Here is a 26,016-nt window from a genome sequence, read left to right on the forward strand (position 1 = left end):
CGAAATAAAATGTAAGCACACTAACAAAACAATATGAATCTATTTTTGTCAAACGTTGTATATCCAGCTAGGAAATAGATAAAATTATCTGTGGGCTGGGATTTTTATTTTTTATACTTTTCTGCATTTTTCAGTTTTTCTACAAAAAGCTCGTGTTGTTTTTATAACCAGTAAAAGGAGGTCCCCCCCCCGAAAGAACTTCTGGAGGAACTCAGATTTCCGGGGACCCACACTCCAGCCTAGACCGGAGGGTGTGGCCCAGGAGGTAGGAGACCCAGGGAAAGGGGGCCAGTGGCGAGGCCACCCCTGCCTCCCGGCAAGCGCAGCGTGAGGACCGGAGGACTAACGGGGTGGGCTGCAGAGGTGGCCACAAGCCGGGAAGCGCTCACAGCCAGACCTTCCCCGCTCATAACGCTCCCCGTGCTGGGCACACGGAGGGGCAGGACGCCGGCTGCTGGAATCTCCCGGACCGCGGAGGCGGCCGAGCACCGGGAAGGCGGAAGGCCCAAGGGCCCCTCTAGCAGCCTTCTCCCAACCCCAGCCCCGAAAGTAGCCGGCGAGGAACAGCGCCAGCCCGCGAACCCGCCGAGCCTTCGGTGACTGACTGGAGGTGGGAATGTGGGCGGAGCCTCATGCCAGAGCTGTGATTGGAGCAACCAGCACCTCCCGGGGAGAGGCGGTGAGAGCGCCAGCAAGGGATGCGCAGAGGCGGGTACTCAGAGCCTTCTTCATGATTGGCTAGCAGCGCAGGGAACCGAGCGCTGTCTCGGTGATTGGCAGGCGGCAGACAGGCCTCGGAAGCCGCCTTGGCTGCGCCCATTGGCATCCTGCGAGAGTAGGCGGGATTGGTTTATCGTGCGGTGTTGATGATTAGCTGGCGGCTGAGAATTAGGGTGTTGGAGAGAGCGAGACGGGGGGCAGCGGGGGCAGCCGGCTTCCTCCTCCTCATTGGCTGGTGAAGCGAGTGGGGGTGGGTGCGACGGCCCAACGGCTGCCTGGGATTGGTGGGTGCTCGCGTGAGTGACAGGCAGGGGGGCGACCTGCGCGACCAGCGGTTTGTTTTTCGGAGCGTTCCTGAGGTGGAGAACGCTGGCCGGACGGAGAGACTGCGGGACTGAAGCACTGGCGGGCGGGCGGGCCGAAAGGCGCTGCCGAGGCCGAGCTGGGCCGAGCCCAGGAGCGCCGGGGATGTAGCGGGCCACCCTGCCCATGCCACAGCGCCCGGCCGCGGGCGGAGCCCGAGCCGGAGCCTGGGGAGGCGGCGGGGGCCCCGAGCGCAGCCCGCGCCCCCCGCGCGGAACCTGGCCCGCTGCCGTCCCCGCCGCCCGGGCCCCCGGCATGCAGCCCCGGCGGCGGAGGTGACACTCCCTGGCCCGAACCGCCGCCGCCGCCATCGCCACCATGGGTGAGTGTCGCCACCGCCCCGGCCTGTGCCCGCGCTGGTTCGCGACGCCCCGCCCCGGCTGAGGGGAGGAGGACCCTGGGCCGCCGCCTGACAGGCATGTACAGCCCGCCCGGCCCGGGGCTACGGACCGCCGGTCGCCCGCCCCGCTCGCGGCGCCGCGGCCCGGGCGGGGGTTCTGGCGCCCCGGACTCCGGAGCGGCCTGGCTGGCCGAGCCCACTCGATAGCCGTTCTTCCGGGCGTCGCCGCGGGCGCATCCCGATGAAGCGGCGGTGGGACCGAGGGTCAGTGCTCTGCAGGGCAGCCCGCTCCGGCCCGCGAGCCCGAGGGCGGGGGAGCGAGAGCGCAGTGTGGGGCCCGGGCTGGAGGCTGGTGCAGGCCCAGCTGCTGTTGTGTCTTTTCCTTGATTTGCTTTTTTTTCCTGCCTGTGTCATTTCCTTCCCTTTGCTCACACAGGCCGGCCTGTGAGAGTTCCTGGGGCTTGCTCTCGAGCCGTGTGCGCGCCCCAGCGCAGGGGGCAGGGCGTGCGGGGATCGCCGGGAGGTGATTAAACTGCAGTCTCTGTTATCAGCAGCGCGGTTGAGAAATGCGTGCCTCACGCAGATTGCTGGAGGTTAGGAATTGGTCGGGTGCTGCCATTTATAATTTATGTCCTGCTTTTGTAAAAATCCGCTTGCGGTTTATTACATTTATTATTTTTATCTTGGTGTCCTTGAAATTATGTAACTTTAAAAAGAAACATTCGCTACACAGAGGAATCTCTATGAAATCATTTCCTTTTTGTCAATATTTACAATTTCTGCTGTGAAGATGTAATCTAAGAAAAGGTTTTAATGTTTTCCGCACGCAGCATTTGAACCGAATTATATTTCGTATCCATTTTGGTAATTTAGCAAATGATCGTTGGGCTAGTTAAGAAGCAAATGACATTTTAATTGTACTTTGCGTCTCCTGTCGGGACATGTGTTGTGTGATGCTGTTGTTCCCAATCGCAAGTTTTGCAAAATATTTGATATTGTCCTAAATAATAAAGGGATAAATTTCAGTGAAAGGATCCTTTGCAAAGGCATTTGTTGCTTCTGTAAAGTACCCCATGTGAAGAAGGAACGTTAATGTTTGCTTTACCCTGTAGCAAGTTCGAGTGATTTTTGTAGGAGGTTAAGTGTATGCTATGTCACATTGGCCAGATATTCTTTTGTGACCCATCTCTACACTCTGAATTGCCTTGTTCTGTTTCGTGCTGTCCATCATACAGTATGGGAAGGGTTTGTTCATTTGCTGGGATTACTGTTTCCTTTCCATGCTTTACTTCAGAAGTGTTGCTCTTCTGGGGGAAGTCTCTTATGAGAGTAGGCAGAAAAGGAATCTAGTAAGGCCTGGTATTTAAATATATAATTCGACAAATATTTATTGAACATTTACTATAAATGGGACAGAGAATTCTTCTTGTTCTCCCAGGCTTCGAACACTTATCTTGTGTAATAGAATTTGAACTAAATCTTTGAATTGATTGTGAACCTATTTTGTGTTAGTCTTTCTAATAAGTCTTTCCTTTTGTCTTGTGGGGGCAGCCCTAAGTCCCAAAGGGGGATGTGAAATACTTGAGGGTGTGCAGACTTCCCACTCACCACTTTCTTGACTGCTAAACCAGAGTGCCCAGCCAGATTGTGTTGGCTGCATCTCATTATCTAACATGAAAATAGATGTGAGTCTATTTTCACATTTCAAGGCATTTTTAAAAAGTTCAAGTGTGTGAGTATATGGAGAGAGAGTGATGGGGAAGAAAGGAACTATTTTATATAGGTAGGGTGCAGAATCCCAAAGAAAAAGGACCAGGAACTAAATATCTTCTCCTTTGTCCCCATGTCAGATTTACATGAAGAAACTGAGACAGTGAGAGGGGAATTAACTTGCTTGGTGGCTGCAGTATATTAGGCAAACTGGTTTAAGAACCACTGTTCTGGCTTTCTTCAGCACTCCCCGCTCTCTACCCCTATTCCATTTTCTCCCTCATTCTTTTTTGTAGATGACCTCGACACAGGATTAGAGCTAATACTGAATTCTCCCAGACATCTGGTTCTTTAATTTGCTTGTATAGGGTTCAGTGAGGATATATGTACACACACACGCACAATCTCTCTCTTAAATACAAATTTCCATCTTGGTGACATAAATGATGAAAATTCAGAATTTTCAGTTTAGTTAGCTTTAGTTGCTGTAGTTCTAAATAAACTCAAGGGATTGATAAAAGAGGAACATAAACTTCTTAATGGTTTTAATTACGCTTATTAAACTCCAGCCCAGTGAGGAAAAGACTGAAACTAATTTGAGTCCCTGCACTGCAGGTTCTTTGGTTAACAGTCATATTTTCCTGAGCTGTTTTAAGTCCCTGTTTGACAATTTGGGTTGTTAATAAAAAAAAAAAGTCAGATTTTATATTGGCTGTTAGCCCCAGTAAATTTCTAGTGGAAACTACACTTATCTCTGTAAATAATAGGAAATATTCTTTTATTGGCTTTGATTCTATGTGGCTATAAAAAAATTGGGGTTGACTGATCATTTTTTCTTGGTCACACTAGAATTATCTCCCAGATTTAGTAATTATAGTGCAAATACTGCTAATACCAGAGACTAATTCACTAGCTTTTATTTGGTCTTTTCATAAATGCAATCTGAAATTTAGTGGGATATATTACTGAAAAATATGTAACAACTTGGAAATGTTAGAGGAAACTAGAGAACTGAGTACAGGATTAAAGATGGACTAGTTCTGGTTTGACAGCTTGGTTTCAATTCAGAATCATTGTGACATACAGATACCTTGTGTGTGTCACTAGGGTTCCAAGGCTGTTGGGGGCTCACTTTTAGACAGTCTCAATTCTGTTTGGCTAGAATCTGTCCACCTGTGTAGACTCTGAATGGTTAGCAACTGTTTTGATTGAATCTTGGATCACAATTTAATAAATAAACATGGCTATGTTATGACTAGGTTTCTGATACTTTTTAAATGACAGTTGGATTTTAAAACTGAATTTAAGGCATTTATAAAATAAGTATCTGTCCAACTGAACATTATTTATGGGAATACAGAGAGGATAAGCAGTTTTCCTAGTTCTATATAAGCTGTTCATTTATTCTTTGCCTATTTGTTGAATGCCCCTTTGTGCCAGACATAGTATTAAGCCCTGTACCTGCATTATTCTGTCCTCAAGTAGCTACAGTTAGGTAAGGTGAACCGAAAACTGTAAACAAGTGCAGCAAGGTGTTGTAGATACTTTGTCAAAAGTGTGTAAAGGTACATAGGAGAGAGAGGACCATTATGTAGTTTGGGGGTTGACACATATAATGCTACAGTCTGCATTCCTTTATGTTAATTTTATCAAACATTAAAATGAAATACAGTGGTGATATATGTTAATTCTTTTGAGGACACAATGGCTTACTTTGTAAAATGTATTTTTTTTTTTTTTTTTGTCGTTTTTTCGTGACCGGCACTCAGCCAGTGAGTGCACCGGTCATTCCTATATAGGATCCGAACCCGCGGCGGGAGCGTCGCCGCGCTCCCAGCGCAGCACTCTACCGAGTGCGCCACGGGCTCGGCCCTGTAAAATGTATTTTTAAATTTTGAACCATCTATTAATATTGAATGCCTATTATATTCTAGAAACAGAAAAACATCGGAATTTGAGATCTAGAAAAGGTTTAACCATGTTTTTGAAGGAGAAAAGTTTCTTGTAAGTTGAGGATTGGGCCTTATTGCATATACTTAAGGTAAAATGATGTTTGCATGGGTATGGACAGGATGGAGGCTATGAAAGTATGTGAAATGTCATGAAGCGAAAGAACTCAGACATTCTGAAGCACAGGCTTTCCTGGTGAGCATTATGATAGATGATCTGGCAGAGCTGGGTAGAGCATTGGCAAGATGAAGAAATAACATCATTAGTAAGTGAAAACAAGGATTAAAATATTACTTTGGGGGGTTGTATGTATTGAAAAGAGAGAGTATGGCATAGTAAACAGACGTCATGCAGGACAACAATATTTATTGGAGGACATGGTGTTTCTGGCAACTTTTCTGGGTTTTTAGCCAAGGAAACTCATGAATGGGAAGTGCCTTAAGACCCTGCTTTTAGGTAGAAGTAATAGATCAGTCTGGAAGAGTGAATTCCTACTGGAGCTAGAGAGAGAGGAGTGTATTGCCTGGCAGCCCCATACTATAGGTAATGGTATCAGGAGAAGAAAAAATACATGCCACTGGGGAGTTATGGATACCTGTCTGCTTAAAACTGCTTAAGAACTTCCACTTTTTAAGCCTGAACTCTAATCCTTGCTTCTTAGATTCCCTCTTTTCTATTTTCTATGACTACTCCTCCCCTTCCTAGATTCTTAACCTCTTAATCTCCAGAATTAACTTCTTTTTGCTTCTTCCTGGTAGCTTTTAAGTGTATCAGTCCACCCCCATCTTCAGGAAATCTTTTCAAGGTTATAGCACACCATTACCCCTGCCTCAGCTTGTTCACTTACATGTGAGCCTTATATGGCTCACAAATAAATTGTTGATTTCTGCTACTTCCAATTTTCTTTCAATTTCCAGCTTCTTGATTCCTTTTAAAATTTTGTTTCTGTCTCTGCCACTCTATCAGACCTGCCTGGCCTATGCCTGCCACTACCCTTCTTTGGTCTTGGTTTCTGGGGTTCATTCTTGTTTTGTCCAAAAACCCCAAAAAACACTTTTTGCCAGTTTCCCTTCTTTGCACTCTACTTGATTACGATTACTCACTGAAGATCATTCCCTGACCTTTTTTTCTTCCACCCTCTGCCTTACTTGCTTATTCTTCACGTTCTTTCTCCTTCTCAGTTCATTTTGTAAAATTCTCTGATATAGCTGGAACAGCTTGCTTTTCTGAAAGAATCTTTATTCTGTTAATAATTATGTAAAATCATCTATACAACATCTTGTCACATTTACAAAATATATATTTTTATACATTTGTGTTTATGTACTCTGGTTGGTATTTTGTCTAATTCAAAGCTGTTTTTTGGGGTTTTTAGGTGTAACCTCATATTTGTGTTATTTTATCTTTTTACCCCGAGAGTTTGAACACCTCGAAGTATCTTTTAAAACTTTTTAATGTATAATACATGATAAGTATTCAGTAAATGGTTATTGTTAATGATTAATAAAAATTCAGGAATAAAATTAAGTATTAGGGTAGATTAAGTGGCCTCCAGTCTTTTTCCATTGACCTTTTCCCATTGATGATGATAATAGCCAGCATTCTTTTTTTTTTTAGCATTACTAAGTTTTAGGTACTATGAGAAATAATTTGTAAGTTTTCTTTTTCTTTTAACTCTCACAGCAGCTCTGTGAAATGATACTTTTATCATCTCCATTTACAGATGAGGAAATTGAGATGATTTGCTCAAGGCCTTCCTTAAACAGATCTTTCTGACTCCAAAGTTTATATTCCTGACTGCTGCACTCTAAGAAAGCTATTTGTTTTTAAAAATTTTGTTTGTTTTTAATTTTTAAAGGAATGCCACACTGAAGGAGTACTGATAATTCAGTTAAAATCTCAGTCCAGGAAGAAATGCCTAAAAGAGCCACTTAATTTACTTCCTGTCTTTATGCATGTCCTCAGTTTGAAGTATCAGTTGAAGAACCTGTCTGCCTCTATTAATGTATTCAACTTTGACACAAAATCAAATCCTATAACCCTGTTTCACTTGTGTCAGTTGTCTCAGATTCAGGTGATAGTGCCTAACCATTCCTGTAGTGTGTTCTCAGTACTGGAACTGCCAAACAAGTTTATCCGTTATGTAATGCCAGGAATTGCTTAGCTTCCTGGAAATAGAATTTGTCAACTGATAAACCAGCTCTTATAATAGCATCATCTCATACAGAATTAGAAACATTTTCTCCAGTCATACTTGTGTATTTGACTTGAAAAGTGTGTGTGTATGTATGAATGTGTATTCACATCCATCTTGGTTCAATATCTGAGTTGAGACAGCTGAAATTCTCAGTTCTTATGGTGGTTAATGTTGATACTGAAAACTCCGTTTTACTCTTAGGAATATTTACTGGGTGGTCCTCAGAAACATCTGCCTAGTCATAATCTTCCATAAATTGATCCCAATCTGTTGTTACAGTTTGCCCCATTAATTTTATATATTATACTTAATAATATATAAGCCAATTTATTATATAAGCCTATGTATATGAAGGTACTTCAAAAAGTTCATGGAAAGATTCATGCAATCTTTTAATTCTATTTTTTCAGGAACTTTTTGAAGTATCCTTGTATTATGTACGAATATAAGCCAATCTTCCGAGCTTAGATGTTATGCTCTAGTTTTTAAACCTTTGTTGTGAGATTAAAAAACAAAACAAAAAACCAAACAAGTGCCCTTTCTTTAAAGAGCCTATAGGGCAATTGCTAGAAAATATAAATCATTAAAACATAAATTCTGTCAATTATGACAATGTCTTTTTGTAGATAACTAGTTTGTCACAATTTGTTGTCCCCTTTACCACATGCTTTCGGTACTACAACTGTGTCACTGTCATACATACTTTTGTGTATGTTTTGAAGTAGATTCATATGGGAAGCTACTCTTTTGGTGTTTTCCCTGCAGGTTTTAAATCTAATCTTGCTACTTTACTGAACAGGCAAAAACCTCTTTATAGGAACCTTTGTCCTTCATTTCCTGCACCTCCTCAGAGGATATGTAAGGCACCTGAGCAGATTTGGTTTAGGGAGAGGGCAGAGCAAATAGTGTGGGAGAAGAGACTAGAGCAGTTTTACTTCCTATACTTTATGCTCTTCTTTCTTTTCTTAGAATATTACCAAAAGACAATGAGAAAAGGGCACAAGGTTGGCACTCTCTTTGGGGGGAGCCTTTTGTACTTGCTTCTTTTAAGGTGTGCCCCAAGTCCCTGAGTGACTCACTTGTCACCAAAGCAAATGTAACAATTCATCTCTCATGTTCCCTTCCAGATCAACAGGTTTTTTTTTTTTCAATCTCCAAATACTATTTGAGTGGACAAAGATCTCTTTAAGGACCTGGAAGAACTTTGCAAGACAGAATTGGGCTGGTTTGGGTTTGGGGTTTGGCCAGTTGTCTTCAATGCATGATAACTATAGTACTTAATGCTATTTCAGGAAAAGGAGACTAAAAGTAATGCCTATAACGTAGACACAATGTATTGCTTGATCAGTTAGGGAAGAAAAACAATAGAACTGCCTTTTGACTTCCCTATGGGAAGCAAAAGGCCCATAAACTTGTAAAGAGTTGGGGTGGTTGGGGGCGAGGCATTCAAAAACTAGGCTTGTAAAACAAGTTCTGTTCAAAGCAGCTACCTGAGGTCCCTGTTTGCTACCTTTTAAAATGTTCTTTCTACATATGATGATGCTTTAATAATAAGTCTGGGACTGACTGTGTCCCATAATCAGCTCTCTATGAATTAATCTCTTCATTACCCTACTACACTGTGCTGTGTTGTTCTTCATTCCAACTTTTTGTCTGTTTTTTCCTGGTTGAGTTTCTCTAGCATAGATGAATTGCTCTGTGAGCACCTCTCTTCCCCACAATGAATTGGTAAATATTGCTGCCAGAAATCCTGTTAAGGATCCATTAACATGTGAATTGTCAAAGTCTGACCTCAGTTATCTACTTTTGGGGGGCCTCAACTGCATGTGATTATAGCTACAGGGTCTGTCATTTTACCTTGGTAGAATTTTCTAAGTATTAGTCAGTCATATGATTTATGAAAGTGCTTTGCTGGTCTGTATAAGCATCTTAGCCTATGTGCTCTCTTTCATTGCAGACGAACAGGAGGCATTGAACTCGATCATGAAGGATCTGGTGGCCCTTCAGATGAGCCGACGTCCCCGGGTGCCTGGATATGAGACCATGAAGAACAAGGACACAAGTCACCCAAATAGGCAGGTGTGTGTGGCCCTGACCAGCTTAACTAGATTTGATGAGGAGGGGTTTTTAAAGGGGAAATATATAAGAAGCTAGGGATACTCTGATACCAGATTCGAATGCTGTTGGTCCCTTCCTTTCAGTCTGTTAAATGGTAAGTGATATATACCAAACAGGCGTGGGTCCATGATCTGGAGTCCCAAAGCTTTTTGAATAGTGTTTCACCTGTGGAGAATAAGAATAATTCCTTCACTTGTTATGGGGACAGTATTCATATAATTTTTTTCCCTTTACTGATTGTTTGGCAAATATTTTATTCAAATTCATGATCCTTAATTCAGAATGTTTTTAGCTACCTTACAGTATATACTCAGGAAAAATTAATTCATTTTATATTAGTTTATATAAAATATAATTAGGAAGGGAAATTTATTTATTAAAATGTCACATATTCTAAAGGCAACAATAAGTGATTTTGTTGTTATTGTTGTTTATAGTTGTTTGCCCTTATTAACTCGGGTAATTGAGAGTACCTGTTTTATTGAGAGTGTATGCTTCTTTAGGAAGACATTTCCTATTTGTGTTAACATTTAAACTTGTGTGTGGTTGACAACCTTCTCACCTCTAGTGCCATTTACCTCCCTGTTTCTTAGGTACTTTGGTCTATAGAGAGGTGTGAATGATGGGGAGCTTTCCTATATAGCTATTTTTCCTATCTAGGGCTATATCAGCTGGCCATGTTGGGCATATTTGATGAAAACTTGTTCATGACATTCTCTCTTGTGGTTCTTTATGTTACAGCTAATCTCCTCTTTCCTTATTTGCATCTTCTCTACCAGTTCTTCAGAAGTATCCTTGGTTCCTAGAGAAAGTATAAGGGCCTAGAAATTTTTCTGATATAGCCTTCCAGAGTTATTTCCTGCCTTAAGGAATACTAGGGACCATAGGGAGAGAGGAGTCTTTTTGTTTCTTTTTATAATAGACAGATTAGTTTAGAAAGCTGCTTTTATTGTTGTTTTTATCTTACAGAACTGGGACAATAACAGATTAGGACTCATTATTGTACTATTTTCATACATTATTCTGTCTAATTATGTGAGTTCTTCCTTGCTGTAACATTTGTGTTCAGAACTACTTTTGGAAGGAGCTGTTACCAGAACTGAATTCCTTCCACCAGGCTTGAGCCTAATGACCTCACTTTCCTTCCTGTCTTCCTATGAGGAGTGTGCTTGCTAACACTGCTCTGGTTAGCTGATCTTTCTCCTAACTGGACTGTTAGCATGGATATCAGTAAGTGGGTGAAAGGGGAAGCTTTCTTGAGTTGGAGGTCCCAAAGGAATCAGACTGGGAGAAGGAGGGGTGGAGTGGTCCCTGATAGTTCCCTGAAAGGGGATTACCTTTTAGGAATCCTGCTTAGAGCCTAAAAGCTATTATAAGAGCCTAAAAGCTATTAAAAGTCCTTATCTTTTACCGTGCCTGCTGCTGAGTTACTGGAGTGCAGTCAGTGGTTATAAAGGTAGAAGGATGTGAAAAAGGATTCACTGTTTGTTAGAAAGTAATCTTAACAAGAGGTACTGGTTCTGGGGACCGACAGTTTACTTCAGTATTGTCAAACGTTTCTGTTGCATGGAGGATACAAATTATTAACCTCAGTTTTTTTGTTTTTAAAGAAAAAACACAACAGCAGCAGCTCAGCCCTTCTGAACAGCCCCACAGTAACAACAGGCTCATGTGCAGGGGCCAGTGAGAAAAAGAAATTTTTGGTAAGGACCCAAATTACCCTTTAAAGCTAAAATGTGCTTTTAAATCTGCTACTCATGCTGGAAGAGTGGAATTCATTTCCCAGACAAGTTGTTTTAGTGGATTTCTAGGAAGCACTGGTTACTCATGACCTATGTTCTGTGCCTCTAGTCACCATTTCTTACAACAGTATTATTCATAAGCAGCCTCTATCAGTGCTATCCAGTAAACTTTCCAGGATGGCAGAAATGTGCTGTCCAGTGTGGTAGCCACTAGCCACATGTGGTTATTGAGCAACTGAAGAACTGAATTTAAATTTATATAGCCATTTGTGGCTAGTGGCTACTGTATTGGACAGCACAGCTTTTTATACTATGTAAGAGAATGTTGATTTGTTGGGCAAGAAATTAAGTATATGCTTGGAGATGTGTAGAGATTTATTGGTGCATTCATTCTTTCCACACAGGTCATGAGTTTCTACACATTATGATAAGCTCATCAATGGGAATCCTACCTAAGATTCTATTCTACGGCAATGTGAAGTTTGTGGAACTAGCATGGCTGGTTAGAAATTGAAGCTCAAAATTTTATGCTAATATTGGGTAAAAGGGCAATGAAAATGGCAAGATAGCTTTTCCCCTTAATGGAAGTCAAGGTTGTAGAATGGTCTTTCCTGGGAAGTATAGCAGACATTCAGCTTCTGACCAGGAGGGGTATTCTTCAGCAAAATTCTGAAAGCAGAAAGAGGGAGAAAGTCTCAGCAGATGTATTTCTAGGAAAGATGGGGTGAGATTTGGGGGTGCGGGGAAGAGATGTTTACAGCTTAGTGTAATGAAAAGAGCGTGGCAATGTTAATAATCTGTTGATGTGGAACTTTACAATTTACAGAGTGAATTCACATCTATTATTATTCTTGTTGTTTTTGTTAGCTTAGGCCTGGGATAGGACAGTTTTCTTCATTACCAGTTCTTCTACCAGAAAGTCCATGCTTAGGAGGAGAGAGGAATGAAAGATCAAAACCTAATTTAAATTGCTAAGAAATGCCAAATTGGACTAAGAAATGTCAAATTGAGCTAAAGATTCAAATTGCAGACTCCCAGTTGAAAGTAACCAAGTATTTTGGCTAGCAGGAAAGGTTGTTTATTCAAGTGCGGAATGGTGGTAGCAGAGGCAAACAGCCCTTCATTGTAAGAATGACAGTGCTGGCAAAAAGGCAGCGTTGAGATTGGCACAGCCTCCTGGGGCTCAAGCTTGCACAGCAAGGAAAGCCAGAGGAGCTGTGGGTTCATTGACAGAATTGTTTGGGGGCCGAGGCCTGGACGAACTAGAAAACCTAATTTAACATCTCTGCTTGGCAGGACTTTAGACATCCTCTTCCCTAAGTAAACAAGCTTGGTAACTAATTGAAAAAGAGAATGCATCTGAGGACAAATAAGCATTCTGAACAGCTATGAAAGTACATGGGCAATGAGCTGCTCAGCTATGAACTATTTGCTAAATGGTAGGTTTTGTGTTCTCTATATTCTCCCTTCTGTACATTAGGTCCCTGGAAGCCTACAGCATGGTTAGAGCTGACTGAACATTCTCAGATGTATGGCACATCCTAGGTATGGCTGGGGCTTGTGGTTGTTTTGTAGGCTATGATGTGCAACATCCCTGTAGCAGTCATCAACCCACAGTGCTTTATCAATGGGTGCTAGTTCTCTATAGGGCTGACAGTTAATGTAGTAAAAAGAACACTGGCATCGGAGTCATAAAGTTGTTAATCATCTATTAATATAGAATTTTACAACTGACAGATTGCTTTTAACAACAGTAGTTAACAACATTAGCAACCATAATCATGAGTGTAATACTTTAAGATTAACAAAGCTTTTAAAGAAAGGTATCGAGTAGAGCCAGGAAGCAAACCCCATGACTCCTAGTCACAGTAATTTTACACTGTTGTATAACCTTTCTGAACCTCAATTTCTCTATCTGAAATAAAGACACAGTACCCACTGTGTCTACCTCTTAAGGTGTTACAAGATCATAAACAGAATGTAAGGTATTTGTACATTGTAAAACAAAGTTAAAGTTGTAGTGATTACATCACTTCTATTATGTTCTGGCACTGTGGGTATGAGCTTTAGGGAAAGCTTCTAACCAGAACCATGTATAGTACCATGGAACTAAAAGGGTTAATGTGTTTTCACCTTTATTGGACTGTCATTATTGTCTGTCTGTCTGGCCTTTTGCAAACTTTTGGAGCTAGCCTAATTTCTGAAAAGTCCAGTGGAGGAAGAAATAGAATCCTTATTTCCACGGATTCCTGTTTCCCTTGAATCTTATCAAAATGGTAGGTAGATGCTTGATCAGAGCCTGGGATCTGGATGCATCCCTCCAGATGTCCACTAGTGGGTGCTTCAGAATGGAAAAACTGCTTTCTTCATGGTAGGCACAAGCAGGGCAGGGCCTTGGCTATCAGTCTGGAGGAACAGAATTCCAGGAGCTGTTCCCCCAGCAAGGTCAGTGATTGAGCAGACTGTCTTTTGCTATAACTATGATAGACCTGGGTGTTCAGGACTTCCTTTCGCTTTCAAGGATTGTTGATAAGATGGGCTGGCCAATTTGAAAATAAGACATAAAGCAACACGCAAGCCTGGCATTATGTTTTGTAAGAAGGTTGCTTTATCATCTCTTCCACTGATCTCCTATGACTTTCCTGGATCGCACTTACAAATAAAATTTTAATTTTTGTTGTCCTTTTTTTTCTTTCATTTATTTACTATCTTTGGCAAAATAAGGACTCCAGTTTCAAGGATGTGAGGAGCCATCAAAGATATAGCAAATACAGGAAGAGGGAGCAATACAGAATCAGAGAGAGGGTCAGAGGGATGATGGCTGAGGCCTTTACCAGGTCAAATTAGTTCACACATCTTTTTTGATAAACCATGTTTGATTATTCTGGATTCTTGAGAGCCCTGTTGGGTTACATGTTCACCTGTTGAGTCCAGACTTTGAAAAGGTCATTTTTGCTTAAGTTTGGTGTTATCGTCGGTACTCCCATTGCCCCTGCCAAATTCCTGAATCTGTAGCTCAACCTGGAGGCCTATACTGTCCCTCTCCTGGGAGTGACGCTCACTATTCCTCTCACCAGATTGACTGTGGTGGGCAGGGGAATTGAAACTGCCTAGACCAAAATTTGTATACTGGAACTATTTTTCTCAGCAGGAAGTAAAAGATGCGTTTGGGCTGAAGGAGTTAGGGAGTCATTTTCAGGTGGAGGTGGCTCTTGAACTAGTCTATGAAGGATGTATGAAAGTTTAGTTAGGTGGAAAGGAGGAAAGGTGGTCAGGAAACAGAATGATTAAAGGCCTAGGGGAAGGAATGAATATGACATATTTCAGGGTGAGCATTGATCTGGCTGGAGAGGAGAGTGCCTGTGGGGAACAAACAATGTGAAATGGTTAAGTAAACTGAATGAGTCTAAAACCTGGATTGCTTCGAATGATAGCGGAGAATTTAGACTTTATCCCATAGATCATGGGTATCACTGATTACTTTTTGAACAAGGAAGGGACAGGTAAAAGAGATGGTTGAGATGGTTGGAACTGTAGAAGGACATAGAGTGGGTTGGAAGGCATTAGCTAAGTACAAAAGCAGCTTTAGGAATTCAGGAGCAAGGGGAAAAGGTCTTGATGAGGGTGATGTTGGGGAGAATGGGAAACAGAGTCTTATACTGGAGGCTTTTGAAGGGAGAATTGGAACTTGCTGTCTGGCTGTGAGTGGGGAAAGGAAAGAGAGAATAAAGCAGAAGTCAGAGATTTGAGCTTCTGTAGCCAAGAGATCAATAGTACCAATGTTAGAAATAGTGACACTGAGAAGACAGACTAGTTGATGTAGACACATATGGCTAGGTTGAGTTTGAGATACAGTGGGAAAAACTCTGAGAGTGTGTGAAATCCAGAGAGTGCTGCAAACTAAAGGGTTTTTGTTGTTTTTACTTTTTATTTTATTTTGTTATTATTATTATTTTTTAATTTGCAGCAAACTCATTTGCAACAAAACCTGGCCTGAACATATGGGGCTATTTATGGTCCCTCTTTCTTCCACTTACTGTGAATATTCATATTATTCATTGCAAAAATTAGAATAGTTTGGATAACTAGCTTGTACTGTCTTAACAAATAAACCTTAAATCTCAGTTACTTATAATATGTCTAGTACAAGGAGACAGAAGGTCAGTGTTTCTCCAGAGTCACTTATCGACCTGGACTGAGGGGGCTCCACTGTCCTGGGACATGTGGCTGCCAGGGAAGAGAGCATGGAACTCAGTTCCGTTCCCAGCTCTTGGTCAGAACTAGGCACAAAGCCCCAGACTAACTTCAAGAAGTACAGGGGAGTGCAGGAAATATTTGTGAGCATTCTGCCTCTGCCATAGGAGTGCCGCCCTAGACAGTCCCCCACATTCCTGCAGAGGGAGTCACATGATATACAGAACATGTACCATACTACCTTTCTAAATCCAAAATGTGCACTCTGAAACACTTTTGGCCCCAAGAGTTTTGGCTAAAAGATAATGGACCTGTATTATTATTTATTGAGCACTTATTATATATCAGATCTTGTTCTAATATCTTTACCCAATTAATACCATTCAATTTTTTGATAACACAGTGAGATAGATATTATCATCATTCTCACCTTACAAATGAGGAAACTGAGTCACAGAGAGGTTAAGCAACAAGTTCAAGGTCACACAGCTAGGAAGTTGCAGAGCCAGGATTTGAGGCAAGTAGTTTGACACTACACATCTGCCTCAAATACAGGTAGAAGGTACGGAGATGAAGCTTTGCTTAAGAGATTGTGGCTGGACATAGCCATTTAAGTATCTTCTATTTAGAGGCTGACTGATTAAGCTTATTCCCATTGAAGTGAAGATGTGAGGAGAAGAGGGAAAGCCAGAAGCCAAAAATCCAAATGTCGAGGAATGGTCACATGTGGAGGGTGGGGTGGGAAAGGCATGAAGAAGAGGAACTAGCAAAGAAGCAGAAGTGGTTAGAGTGGTGGTAGGTTCCCTGGGCTGGGATAGAGTCACAGAAGTCAGAGGAGGACTTGGCGATCAGTGTGAAATGCCTCAGAGAGGTCAAGGAGAATGGTTGGCAGGAAGGAATTGAATCAGATTATCTTTATCTGAACTTCCCTTATCCATGGCTTATTATGGTCAGCCTGACAGGGGAAACTCAGATTTAGGAACTCAGCAGATTTGGGCACACCATAGGGTACATGGAAGCTGGTCAGGGACCTGCATCCTGTTCTGAAAGGCTGTCATGGCATCAGAGAAGTCATCTTGTTTATACTGCACACTAGTCACAGGCTTGGTTGGTCTTGTGTAGGAGTGATTTGTGGTTTGCAACAAAAGTTTAATTCCCTTTCTGACTAAATTCATGTAGAATAGTACTTGGGTACTACTCTTGGGCCCATGATGAAATAAATTTAGTTCCTTCAGTCCCATAAAGAGTCTGAGGAGGTTCCTTCATAGGTGCATCTAAATGTAATGTTGTTCCAGTTTAAGAATGAGTGTTATGTTTTTTACCACAATTTTAAAAAATGAAAAAAAGGTAAAAATCAACAGGAGAAAAAGCTGAGGAAATTTGAATAAATTATGGACTTTAGTTAATATGTCAATATTGGGTAATTAATTGTAACAAAAAGAAATATACCATACTACTGTTAAGATGTTAATAATAGGGGAAATCGTGTGTGAGGTGGAGAAGGATATAAGGGAACTCTGTGCTATCTGCTCAATTTTTCTGTAAATCTAAAACCATTCTAAAATAAAATATATTAATTAAAAAAATAATAATGAGAGCTATACCAAGGTATGCTGGGCTATAGGCAGGCACAGGTGAAAAGATGTGGTAACTCACCTACAGGGACAGATAGGACTACAAACTTCAGTGAGCACTTGGGATATTCCAGGGCTAGTTGTGGAAATAGAGAGTGTGGGAAGCTGGAGACGGCATGTCGCAGTGTGGCAGCATGTCTCAGGCACTATGCTTTGGAGGGCTCTTGTTGTGGAAACTGCTTAGAGAAGGACAAAAAGAAGACAGTGGAAAAACTGCTGTCACTCAGATAAACCTTGAATTCATACAGTAACTCCCTCCATCGCACTGCCTCACCTTCCCACTTGTGTACACGAGTATTCATGTGTATACACGTGCTCGCACACTCACTCTCTTACCTAGAATGCAGATCAGATGGGGCGCCCTGCCTTTCTGTTCTACCTCCTCCATTGCCATCCACCCACAACCTCAGCCAAAGGCTCCCCTACTGGTTCCCAGCTTGCTGCATGATTGGTACCCTAGTTTTCATTATTACTCCAGATATGGGGAGCTTTCCATCTCTTTCTCCATGATTTCCAAAAAGTAGGGTCACAAAAGATCTTTTGACAGTTTCCTTCTTTCAGTGTTCCCATTGAAACCCTGCATCTATGACTAAAATAAACCTTATCTGCCTGTGTGACACTTAGTTGTAGCATAGCTTGGTAGATCAGAGTGAGGCTTCCAGGGTTTGAATCCTGACTCTTCCTTTATGAGCAGTGTGACCTTACCTTGGGAGAACTTATTTAACTTCATTATAATTCATTTTGTAAAGTAGGGACAATAATAGTACCTGTTGTGAGGATTAGTTTAACTAATATATGTAATTGCTTAGAACAGTGCTTTTAGTACACAGTAAATGCTCAGTAAATGTTAGCTATTATGCATTATTGACGGATAAAGTGGTCCATATGTTATATTAAAGCTATGTCACGGCTATATTTTGAAGAGTTATCACATTTACAGGCTTTATTCCTTAGGGGAGCCTTGTTGTTTGCTGTTTAGTACGATGCACTTTCCAGGGACACTAAGCTCTTGGAGCCTCAGTTTCCTTGTCTTTAAAATAATGGATTAAAGAATGCTATTCTTGTATTCTAATTTAGTGATTCTCAAGATATCGTCTGGTGACTCCTAGGAGATTTGCAAGACCCTTTCAGAGGGTCTGGGGGTCCATGAGGTCAAAACTGTTTTTGTAATACTACTGAGGTATTTGCCCTTTCACCCTCATTCTTTTAAGAACGTACAGTGGAGTGTTCCAGAGGCTACGTGATATGTTATCGCAACGGATTGAAGCAGAAGCAGTTGTGAGAATCCAGCTGTCTTAGGCCATGCATTAAAAACATTTGCATTCTCTTGCTAAATTTTTTTGGAAAGTGTGGTTTTTTATAAAAATATATTTTTGTTAACATTTTGAGTTGTTAGTTGCTATTTTTAAATGAATAAAATAAATGTAAATTTTCTCACTTTTAATTTCTAATATGGTAAATATCAATAGATATAATCCACATAAACAAAAGCTCTTTGGGGTCCTCAGTAATTTTTAGAGTGAATTAGAACCACTGTTCCAATTCAGTGGACTGGAAGAGAATTCTAATTCCTTGGGAAAAGGGAGTCCTTTATGCACCCACTCTACTCTTCAAACTCTTTCCCTCTTCTGTTATCTTCTCTGTCTGTGTGTTCCTCATCTTCAGATACTCTTAAGCCAACTTCTTTCTTCCAAGCCCTCTTATTGATTTGTCTTTCTCAGTATAATTTTTGTTCATTGACTATGAAACCTTTCTCTCCTCATCTCTTATTATTTGCTGGTTTCCTGACAATCTTACTTTTCTTTTCTTCTATACCTCTTCTTTCTTTCTATAATAGCTCTTGCCTTTTCCTGTTGTTTTAACTCCCTCAAGTTGTTTGGCCTTTTGTAATACCACTTCCTCTTTGATTTGTTCTTTAACATTCTGATACATCTACTTCCTCTTATTTCTGGTATATACACTCAGTTCTGTTCTTTAATTCACTTATCCACATAACAAGTATTATTAAGCCAAAATATTATATGTCATTCCTTTTGCTTGGCACTGGGGATATAGAAATAAAGTAGACATGAGTCCTGCCGTCCCGGAGTTTACAGGCCATGATGGTCATTTTAGATAAAGCTGGTGACAGTATATATTGTAATTTGTTCAGGATCCTATCTATCCCCATTGGAGAAGCTTTGGGAGGACCATGAGAAATCAATGATAGCAGTATCTACAGTAGCAGGCAGCAAAAACCATTTATTGCATGTCTACTGTGTGTCAGGTATTTTACTTAACATTATCTCATTTTGTTCATAGAGGAACTCTGCAAGGTATGTTTAGCCCCACTCTACAAATAGAAAAACTCATAGGGGATAAGTAATTTGTCTGTGGTAATGTAGCTAGGAAGTATCAGTAGCAAGATTTAGTTTTCTGGTAAGTCACATCAGCCAAGAAGGAAAGGTATTCTGGTCAGGAGGTGATGTGGTGGGAGAAACTTCAGAGCCAGTTATAGAAATAGGGAGTGTATAAAGCTGGAAATGGTATGTCAGAGCATAGCAACTGAACTGGGACAGCCACCTAGGGATCTTGTCCTAAGAGTTTTTTTGCCCCTGAGTTTAGAACTGGAAGTTGTAACTCATTGGAAAGGAATGCCTTTCGGGGTCGAGAAGTTAGACCAGGAGCCATGTTTCCCTAATTTTGCTAACAGACTGCCCAAGGCTTACCTGGGAATGGCAGGTGTAACGCATTCCAGAGAACCCTCTAACCTGTGTGTCATTTCTTTTGGCAGAGTGATGTCAGAATCAAGTTTGAGCACAACGGGGAGAGGCGGTAAGTCTGCCTTCTGATTGGTAGTTGTATTCATGTGTGCACAAGTTCTCAGAAAGCATCAAGCTTGTGGAAGCTGTTCCCCTTTTGTAATCCCTGTGGGACCACTGGCTGGGTGATGGGATGGATTGAGCATAAAGGGGAAAGTTCACCCTTGTCTTGGCCTACCAGTTTAACCTTGTTTCTGGTCTTAGAACTGGAATCCATTTCAACTGCTGATGTTTTACTATTCTGCTCCATTCCACTACTGGGAGTTCTGCCATTTTGCTAGGGGAGGAAATAAGGACTCTACCTCTACTCAGAGTCATGGCTACCAGACACACTGATAGTGTGCCGCCTGTGGGCATTAGAGTAAGGTCCGGATTCTCCTGAAAGGTGGTAACATTTCTATCCCTAGTAGAATAGCCCTGGCTTTGTCCACATCAGGGGCCAGGTTGGTGAATTGGAAGTTTCTTCATGATGTTTCCAGGTCATGGGAAGTTGCACCAAGTTCATCAGTTGTGAAAGATTTCAGATCCTTTGAGAACATAGAAGGGGGAGTTTTTCAGTCAGTTTTTCTGACTCTTACCTCGTTAGGGAAGTGAAAGTAATGTTACAAAACTCTTCTGTCCTTTTCTCCATTGACAGTTGTATTAGTCCATTCCTATTGCTTATAACAGAATACCTGAAACTGGGTAATGTATAAAGAAATGTAATTCATTTCTTACAGTTTTGGAGCTGGGCAATCCAAAGCCTGGGGAAGACATCTGATGAGGGCCTTGTTGGTGGGAGGTGACACTTCACAGCAGCAGCGTGTCACATGGTGAATATGGCAGGAGCTAGAGAGAGGGAGCTTCTCAGTTGCTTTCCTTTTAAAGCCATTATAACTATGCCTATGACCACCATTAAACCATCAGTGGATTAATCCATTCATTAGGGTATGATCCTCACAATGTAATCACCTCTTAAAGGCCCCACCTTTCAATTACCGTAGTAGGATTTCCCACCCTCTTAACACTGAAACAGGGGGAATGAAGTTTCAGTGTGCTTTGGGGGGGGACATTCAACCCACAGCACCAGTATTTTAGTTATTATTATTGTTTTTGTGTATGTAGTGGGAAGAAGCCAAAGCAGAAGTTCTCAGTGGAGAAAAATGTGGCTCCACTTAATTTCTCAAGTTACTTAAGGAAAAACATTTAAAAAGCATACAGAACTCTGGTCATGGGATATTTGGGACCCTGTGTGTGCGTGTGTGCATGTAAGTGTACCTTTTGATGTTCATTTCCCACTCTTTGCCTTTCTGTATGTTGATATCCCCCTTTTCCTTTACTTTGAGCATTTGGAGAGGCAAAGACCATACCCATAAGGATGAGTTCTTCCTACATTAAGAGTTCCACAGTAGGACCTTAGTACCCCCGAACGTAGCTCTGGTAGTTCTCTGCAGCTGACACCTATTAGCCTACTTTGAAACTAGCACCAGAGGAGATCTAGAGCTGCTGTCCTTCCTTAAAAAGATATGTTCACAGCCTGCAAAGTGGTCAGAGGGTGCCCGGTGGAGACATTGTGGCAAGTGTGGTAAGTGGAGCCAGGGTCCTGCTGCTTCCAGGTAGGTTCTAGGGGGCTATTCCAGGCCTGGAGGGAGGAAGGTCTTCTGAGCTTTGTCCCCAGCTGCTCATCCTGTGTCCTGCCAGTAGCAGGGAAGTTAAATTGTCACTTCATTGTTGCTGCTTTTTACACTTTCTGACCTGACTGGGTTTTGAAGGGATGGCCAAACTCAGAGCATCAGAGTTTTCAGAAGTAGATATGAAATCAAAAGCTCAGTTATGTTGGAGCCTAATTATGCAGTTACACTCTCCCGAATTCCCTGTTCCCAAAGTGGTACAGAGTTATAGTGAGCAGACTTACATTGAGAAAAGTGTATGTATTTGGTTTCAGAGAAGCTGCCAGATTGAAACCACAAATATTTAAGGTGGTCAGGCAGGAATGGCCTTTTGAAGCCCTGAGTGGCAGAATGTTGGTATCAATATTTTGGAAACTCTGCATTCTCTTTTTATGGAGCTGTCTTCAGGAGCCATGAGCCATGGCATTTCACTGTTATGTGTGGAACTGAGGACTTTATAAAGTTGATGTGGGGAAGCCAAATTAAAGCTGCTCTCTGACAGACGGCTCTAGTGTCATGTATTTTGTGTCTTAGGATTTTGTAGAGAATGTCATTGTGGGCTTTCTTTACTTTTTATGGGGAATATGGGGAGTATCTATCTAAATGTAGGCCCTTATAGAATTAGAATTTACAGAAAAGAGGAAAGAAGTAGACTTTCCGATTCATTGATGCCAGGTATCCATTCTGGTGGGCTAACTTTCCCTTTGCTTTGGAAGGGTGAGGACCAGACCCCTGACCCTCCTCCCACTTAGTTCCAGCAGGATAGAAGAGGAGGATTGTGGATTAGGATCTCCTTCCCTTTGAAAATCTTAATGGCAAGACACTGATGGAGGTGGTTGTAATGGGTGTTAGACCCTTATTTGAGGCACTGGCCTAAAAATGCCTATTATTCAATGTGATGACAGCAGCTTAGATCTTACCAAATCTGGAAGTCTTGGTTTCTGATCTTGACCAAACTTTTGGACTGCTTTTTCGGGTTTTGAATGGCTCATTGCCAGGCCAAATGCAGAAGAGTTTACCTCTGAGCCTGATCCTTTTCCATTAGTGTGCTAGGAACATCTGAGTGGACTTCTGGGATTTTATCCAGAAAGACTGGCCCCTTTTGAACTGTTGCTGAGGCCCTGATGCAGGGGGGTGGGGGAGTGATTTGCTATTAGGAATTAATGGAAAGCCATTCTCTCAAAAGCCTTCAGAAAAGCCATTCTCTCAAAAGCCCCCATCTAGACAGCGCATCTATGTAGAACCTAACAGTATCGCTGCTTGGGACTGTTGATTTGACAGAAAAAAAAATAAGGATTGAAATGGATTTCCTAATGGAGACAAACCAGTATAGTTGGCAATATAATTTCCAAAAAATGAAAGGTGGTGATGAATGAGGGAAAGATTATGGAGGAATTATCTTCCTGAGATGTTAGGCTTTGTGGAAGGATAGGTTATGGTTTATAGTAATATTCTATCAACATTGCCCAATAGAACGGTTTGCTACAATGGAAATATTCTTTATCTGTGCTGTCCAATACAGTAGCCACCAGCCATATTGTAGCTAGTGAGCACTCGAAATATGGCTAGTGAGACTGAGGAACCAATTTTTAATTTAATTTAATTAATTTAAATTTAAATAGCCATATGTGGCTAGTAGTTTCCACATTGAATACCTCAGTTCCAGATGATGAAGGTTTTTATGCTGCTCACTGATTTTAGCCAACCTGGCACAGGAAGAACATAAAAGAAGTTATCTGGTCAAATTTTATTTTAAAACCTAGTGGCTTAGATCTCTTTCCTGTGTCTTATTGCTTCTTCCTCTGTTTATACCACTTCCCACTCTGGATGAGCAGGGAAGATGTGAAAGAACCACACATTTCTTTGTGTCAGCCTGGAGGAGGGAAGAAGTGTAGAGGCCCATGGCTGAGGGCTGCTGCTCCACCCCACGCTAGCCTCATTTTGTCCTGCCCAGGTGTGCTAAAGAGATGGACGTTGTTTTAGTATGTATTTCCTAATCACATTGAGCATCCTTTCATGTGTTTATAAGCCATTCATAAAATACTTGCAAAAAAAAAAATAAACCTCTTCTGTGAATTGTGTCATCTTTTGCCTGTTTTTCTGTTGGGTTGTTGGTCTTTATCTTATTGATTTTTTTTTTTTTTTTTTTTTGTAAGTATTTTCTCCAAGTTTGATATTTGTTTTTTAACTTTGATGGTTTATTGTGACATCAGAAGTTAAAATTTTTGTTGTCAAGTCTATCTTCTTCCTTTTTGTCTTCTGTATTTTATGTTATGCTTGGGAAGACCTTCCCCACTTAAAGATTTTTTTTTTTAATCCTGTATTTCTTATATATGTGTATGTGAGTTTCTTTCTCATATTCTCTTGTGTTTCACTTATCTTTTTGCTTAATTTTTCTATTCAAGTTCGAGAGTATTGGGTTGGATCCAAAAGAAATTGCCATTTTTATACATCAAAAATGATCAGCAGCAGTCTCATGTAGTTCAACTTAATATATTCATTAAAACTTTTTATTTTGAAAATTTCAAACACATATGAACAGAACAGAACATTATACTAAACTCCCATGGACCTGTCACCCAGCTTCAGCATTGAGAGCATTTTGTCAATCTTGTTTCATCTATCACCACTTTTTAATTTTGCTGGGATATTTAATTACAAATCATATTTTAATACCTCTTTGGACAAGTTCTTACTGTATCTTATTTATAGAAATTGTTCTTTGAACTGACCTAATGAGTCCCTTCAGAAAAGCTACAATATCAACACTACTTACAAGCCCAGATATATTACAGGTTGAGAAAACTGATCAGGCATATCACCAGCTCAAGGGGAATTCCTGTGACTCTGCAGTAGGAAGTCTCGGTTCTGAGGATAATCAGTATTCAGATTCCTGTGGCATCTAAGAACAATGGAAAAGACCTTTCAAGTCCTGGGGTTGAATCATTTAGGAGCTGAGACCATGTTTTCAGGACTGCTGCTCCAGTCTCTAGGTTTTCTAGTTTGTTTTCTAACGAGAGTATTCAGAACATAGTTTTTAAATCCAGTGGCCTGCTATGATGCCGTCATTGGCAGAAAGGTCCAAGCTGAAGTGGTAGAATGAATGGTTGGAACTGAGCTATGCTTGTGGCTACTATTGTCAAACCTGAGAGATGCTCAGAAGAAGGGTAAAAAGTTAAAGGTAGATAAGAGAAGAAAAAGAAGCAATAGAGAGAAAGGCAAACAGTGAAAGAAAAAAGAGAATCCTATGTTAAGAAGAAAGGGAAAATACAGGGTACTTCAAAAAGTTTGTGGAAAAATAGATTTAAAAGATAGTGTGACTCTTTTCCATGAACTTTTTGAAGTACCCTCATGTACTCTAGCCATTGCTTTCTAAACCCTACATTTTAAATATACAATTAACCAATCTTCCTGTTCCTTTTCAGAATTATAGCATTCAGCCGTCCTGTGAGATATGAAGATGTGGAGCACAAGGTGACAACAGTATTTGGGCAACCTCTTGATCTACATTACATGAACAATGAGGTGAGAAGGTAGATGAATGGTGCAGGGACAAGAGAGACAGCTGCCTACCTTTTTTCTCTCTGCTTAACTGAGCCTTTTTTAGTTTGTTTCTCTAATATCATCTGCAGGTTTTTATTTCTTGGAGCCCCTTTTCTTAATTCCAACAACTCTGGGATTTCTGTTTTTACTCCATAGAAGATTATACAGCTGTTTCTATTCTCCCTACTCATTCAGTGCAGGGAGCTCTAACAGTCCATGGCAAAATTAGGTATGGTACCAGGGCCACGGTTTATATTGTCTCCAATATATTTTGTAGAGGTATCTTTTTCTTTCTAGTACAGCCTTAACAAGAGGCAGAGGGTTTAGCAGGGATTGGGAGGTGTCGAAAACCAGTGGGTAGATCCTCTATCAGTCATAAATGTTGGATTCTTCTCTCAGAGTTTAAGTCCTGATTATAGCTTATTTGTTTTGAAAGTTAGCACCTACTCCAATGATTTCATTAACTTCCTCCTCCTCACTCCACCCCAACAGTCCTTATTTATTACTACTTTGAACATCACCCAGGAAGAAATTCTTTTGAATGTCAGTTACTCGGCTGCTTTTCAACTTCAAGAAATGTACTAATGGTCACAATCAGCTTAGGATGGTACTTAGCATTAGCCTGAAAGGCAGTTTGTTTATGCCTGGTAAAGAGCGTGTATCTTGAGGGAATTGAGTTACGGGGGCAAGACAAGAAAGGGGACAACATTAGGGCTCTTTGAGAGTCAGATCCTCACCATGTAGTTTTATTTGATTTGATGAACAATTAAAAAATTTCATCATAGTTTAGGGCTGAAATCTGCAGGTGCTGAATTTTTTGCCTAAACACTCCCTGGTCCCCTTCCTACAAAATGGACAACTGCGTTGGATGTATTGTCAACCAGCTTACTAAAATAAGACCATCTGATCTTTTGTTTTTGGATAAATTTTAGAAATACAGCAAATTTGGAAAATAAATCACTAACTATAGTTAATAAATAAAATAGATTCAAATATTTTAAAGTATGTAAACTAATACATTTTAGATATAGAATATAAGAACCCCCAAAATATAA

At 41.0% G+C, this 26,016-nt stretch overlaps 1 protein-coding gene across 5 annotated transcripts in view; it reads left to right on the forward strand.

Annotated features, from left to right (window-relative positions):
* The first annotated feature begins 1,083 nt into the window (after window positions 1–1,083).
* Window positions 1,084–26,016, forward strand: part of MAP3K3 (mitogen-activated protein kinase kinase kinase 3) — a 61,990-nt gene continuing 37,057 nt past the window's right edge. For 2 of the 5 annotated variants that reach the window (XM_063080696.1, XM_063080697.1), the window contains exons 1-5: window positions 1,084–1,405; window positions 9,238–9,359; window positions 11,009–11,101; window positions 19,742–19,782; window positions 24,844–24,943. In XM_063080696.1, coding sequence (XP_062936766.1) covers window positions 1,402–1,405; window positions 9,238–9,359; window positions 11,009–11,101; window positions 19,742–19,782; window positions 24,844–24,943 — 360 coding nt within the window. In that variant the 5' untranslated portion in view covers window positions 1,084–1,401. Of the gene's footprint in view, window positions 1,406–1,564; window positions 1,688–9,237; window positions 9,360–11,008; window positions 11,102–19,741; window positions 19,783–24,843; window positions 24,944–26,016 lie in introns of those variants that run through there. The other 3 variants (XM_063080699.1, XM_063080700.1, XM_063080698.1) reach the window with 2 other exon arrangements.

This window comes from Cynocephalus volans, chromosome 16 (genome assembly GCF_027409185.1).
Source record: "Cynocephalus volans isolate mCynVol1 chromosome 16, mCynVol1.pri, whole genome shotgun sequence".
NCBI classification, from domain to species: Eukaryota; Metazoa; Chordata; class Mammalia; order Dermoptera; family Cynocephalidae; genus Cynocephalus; species Cynocephalus volans.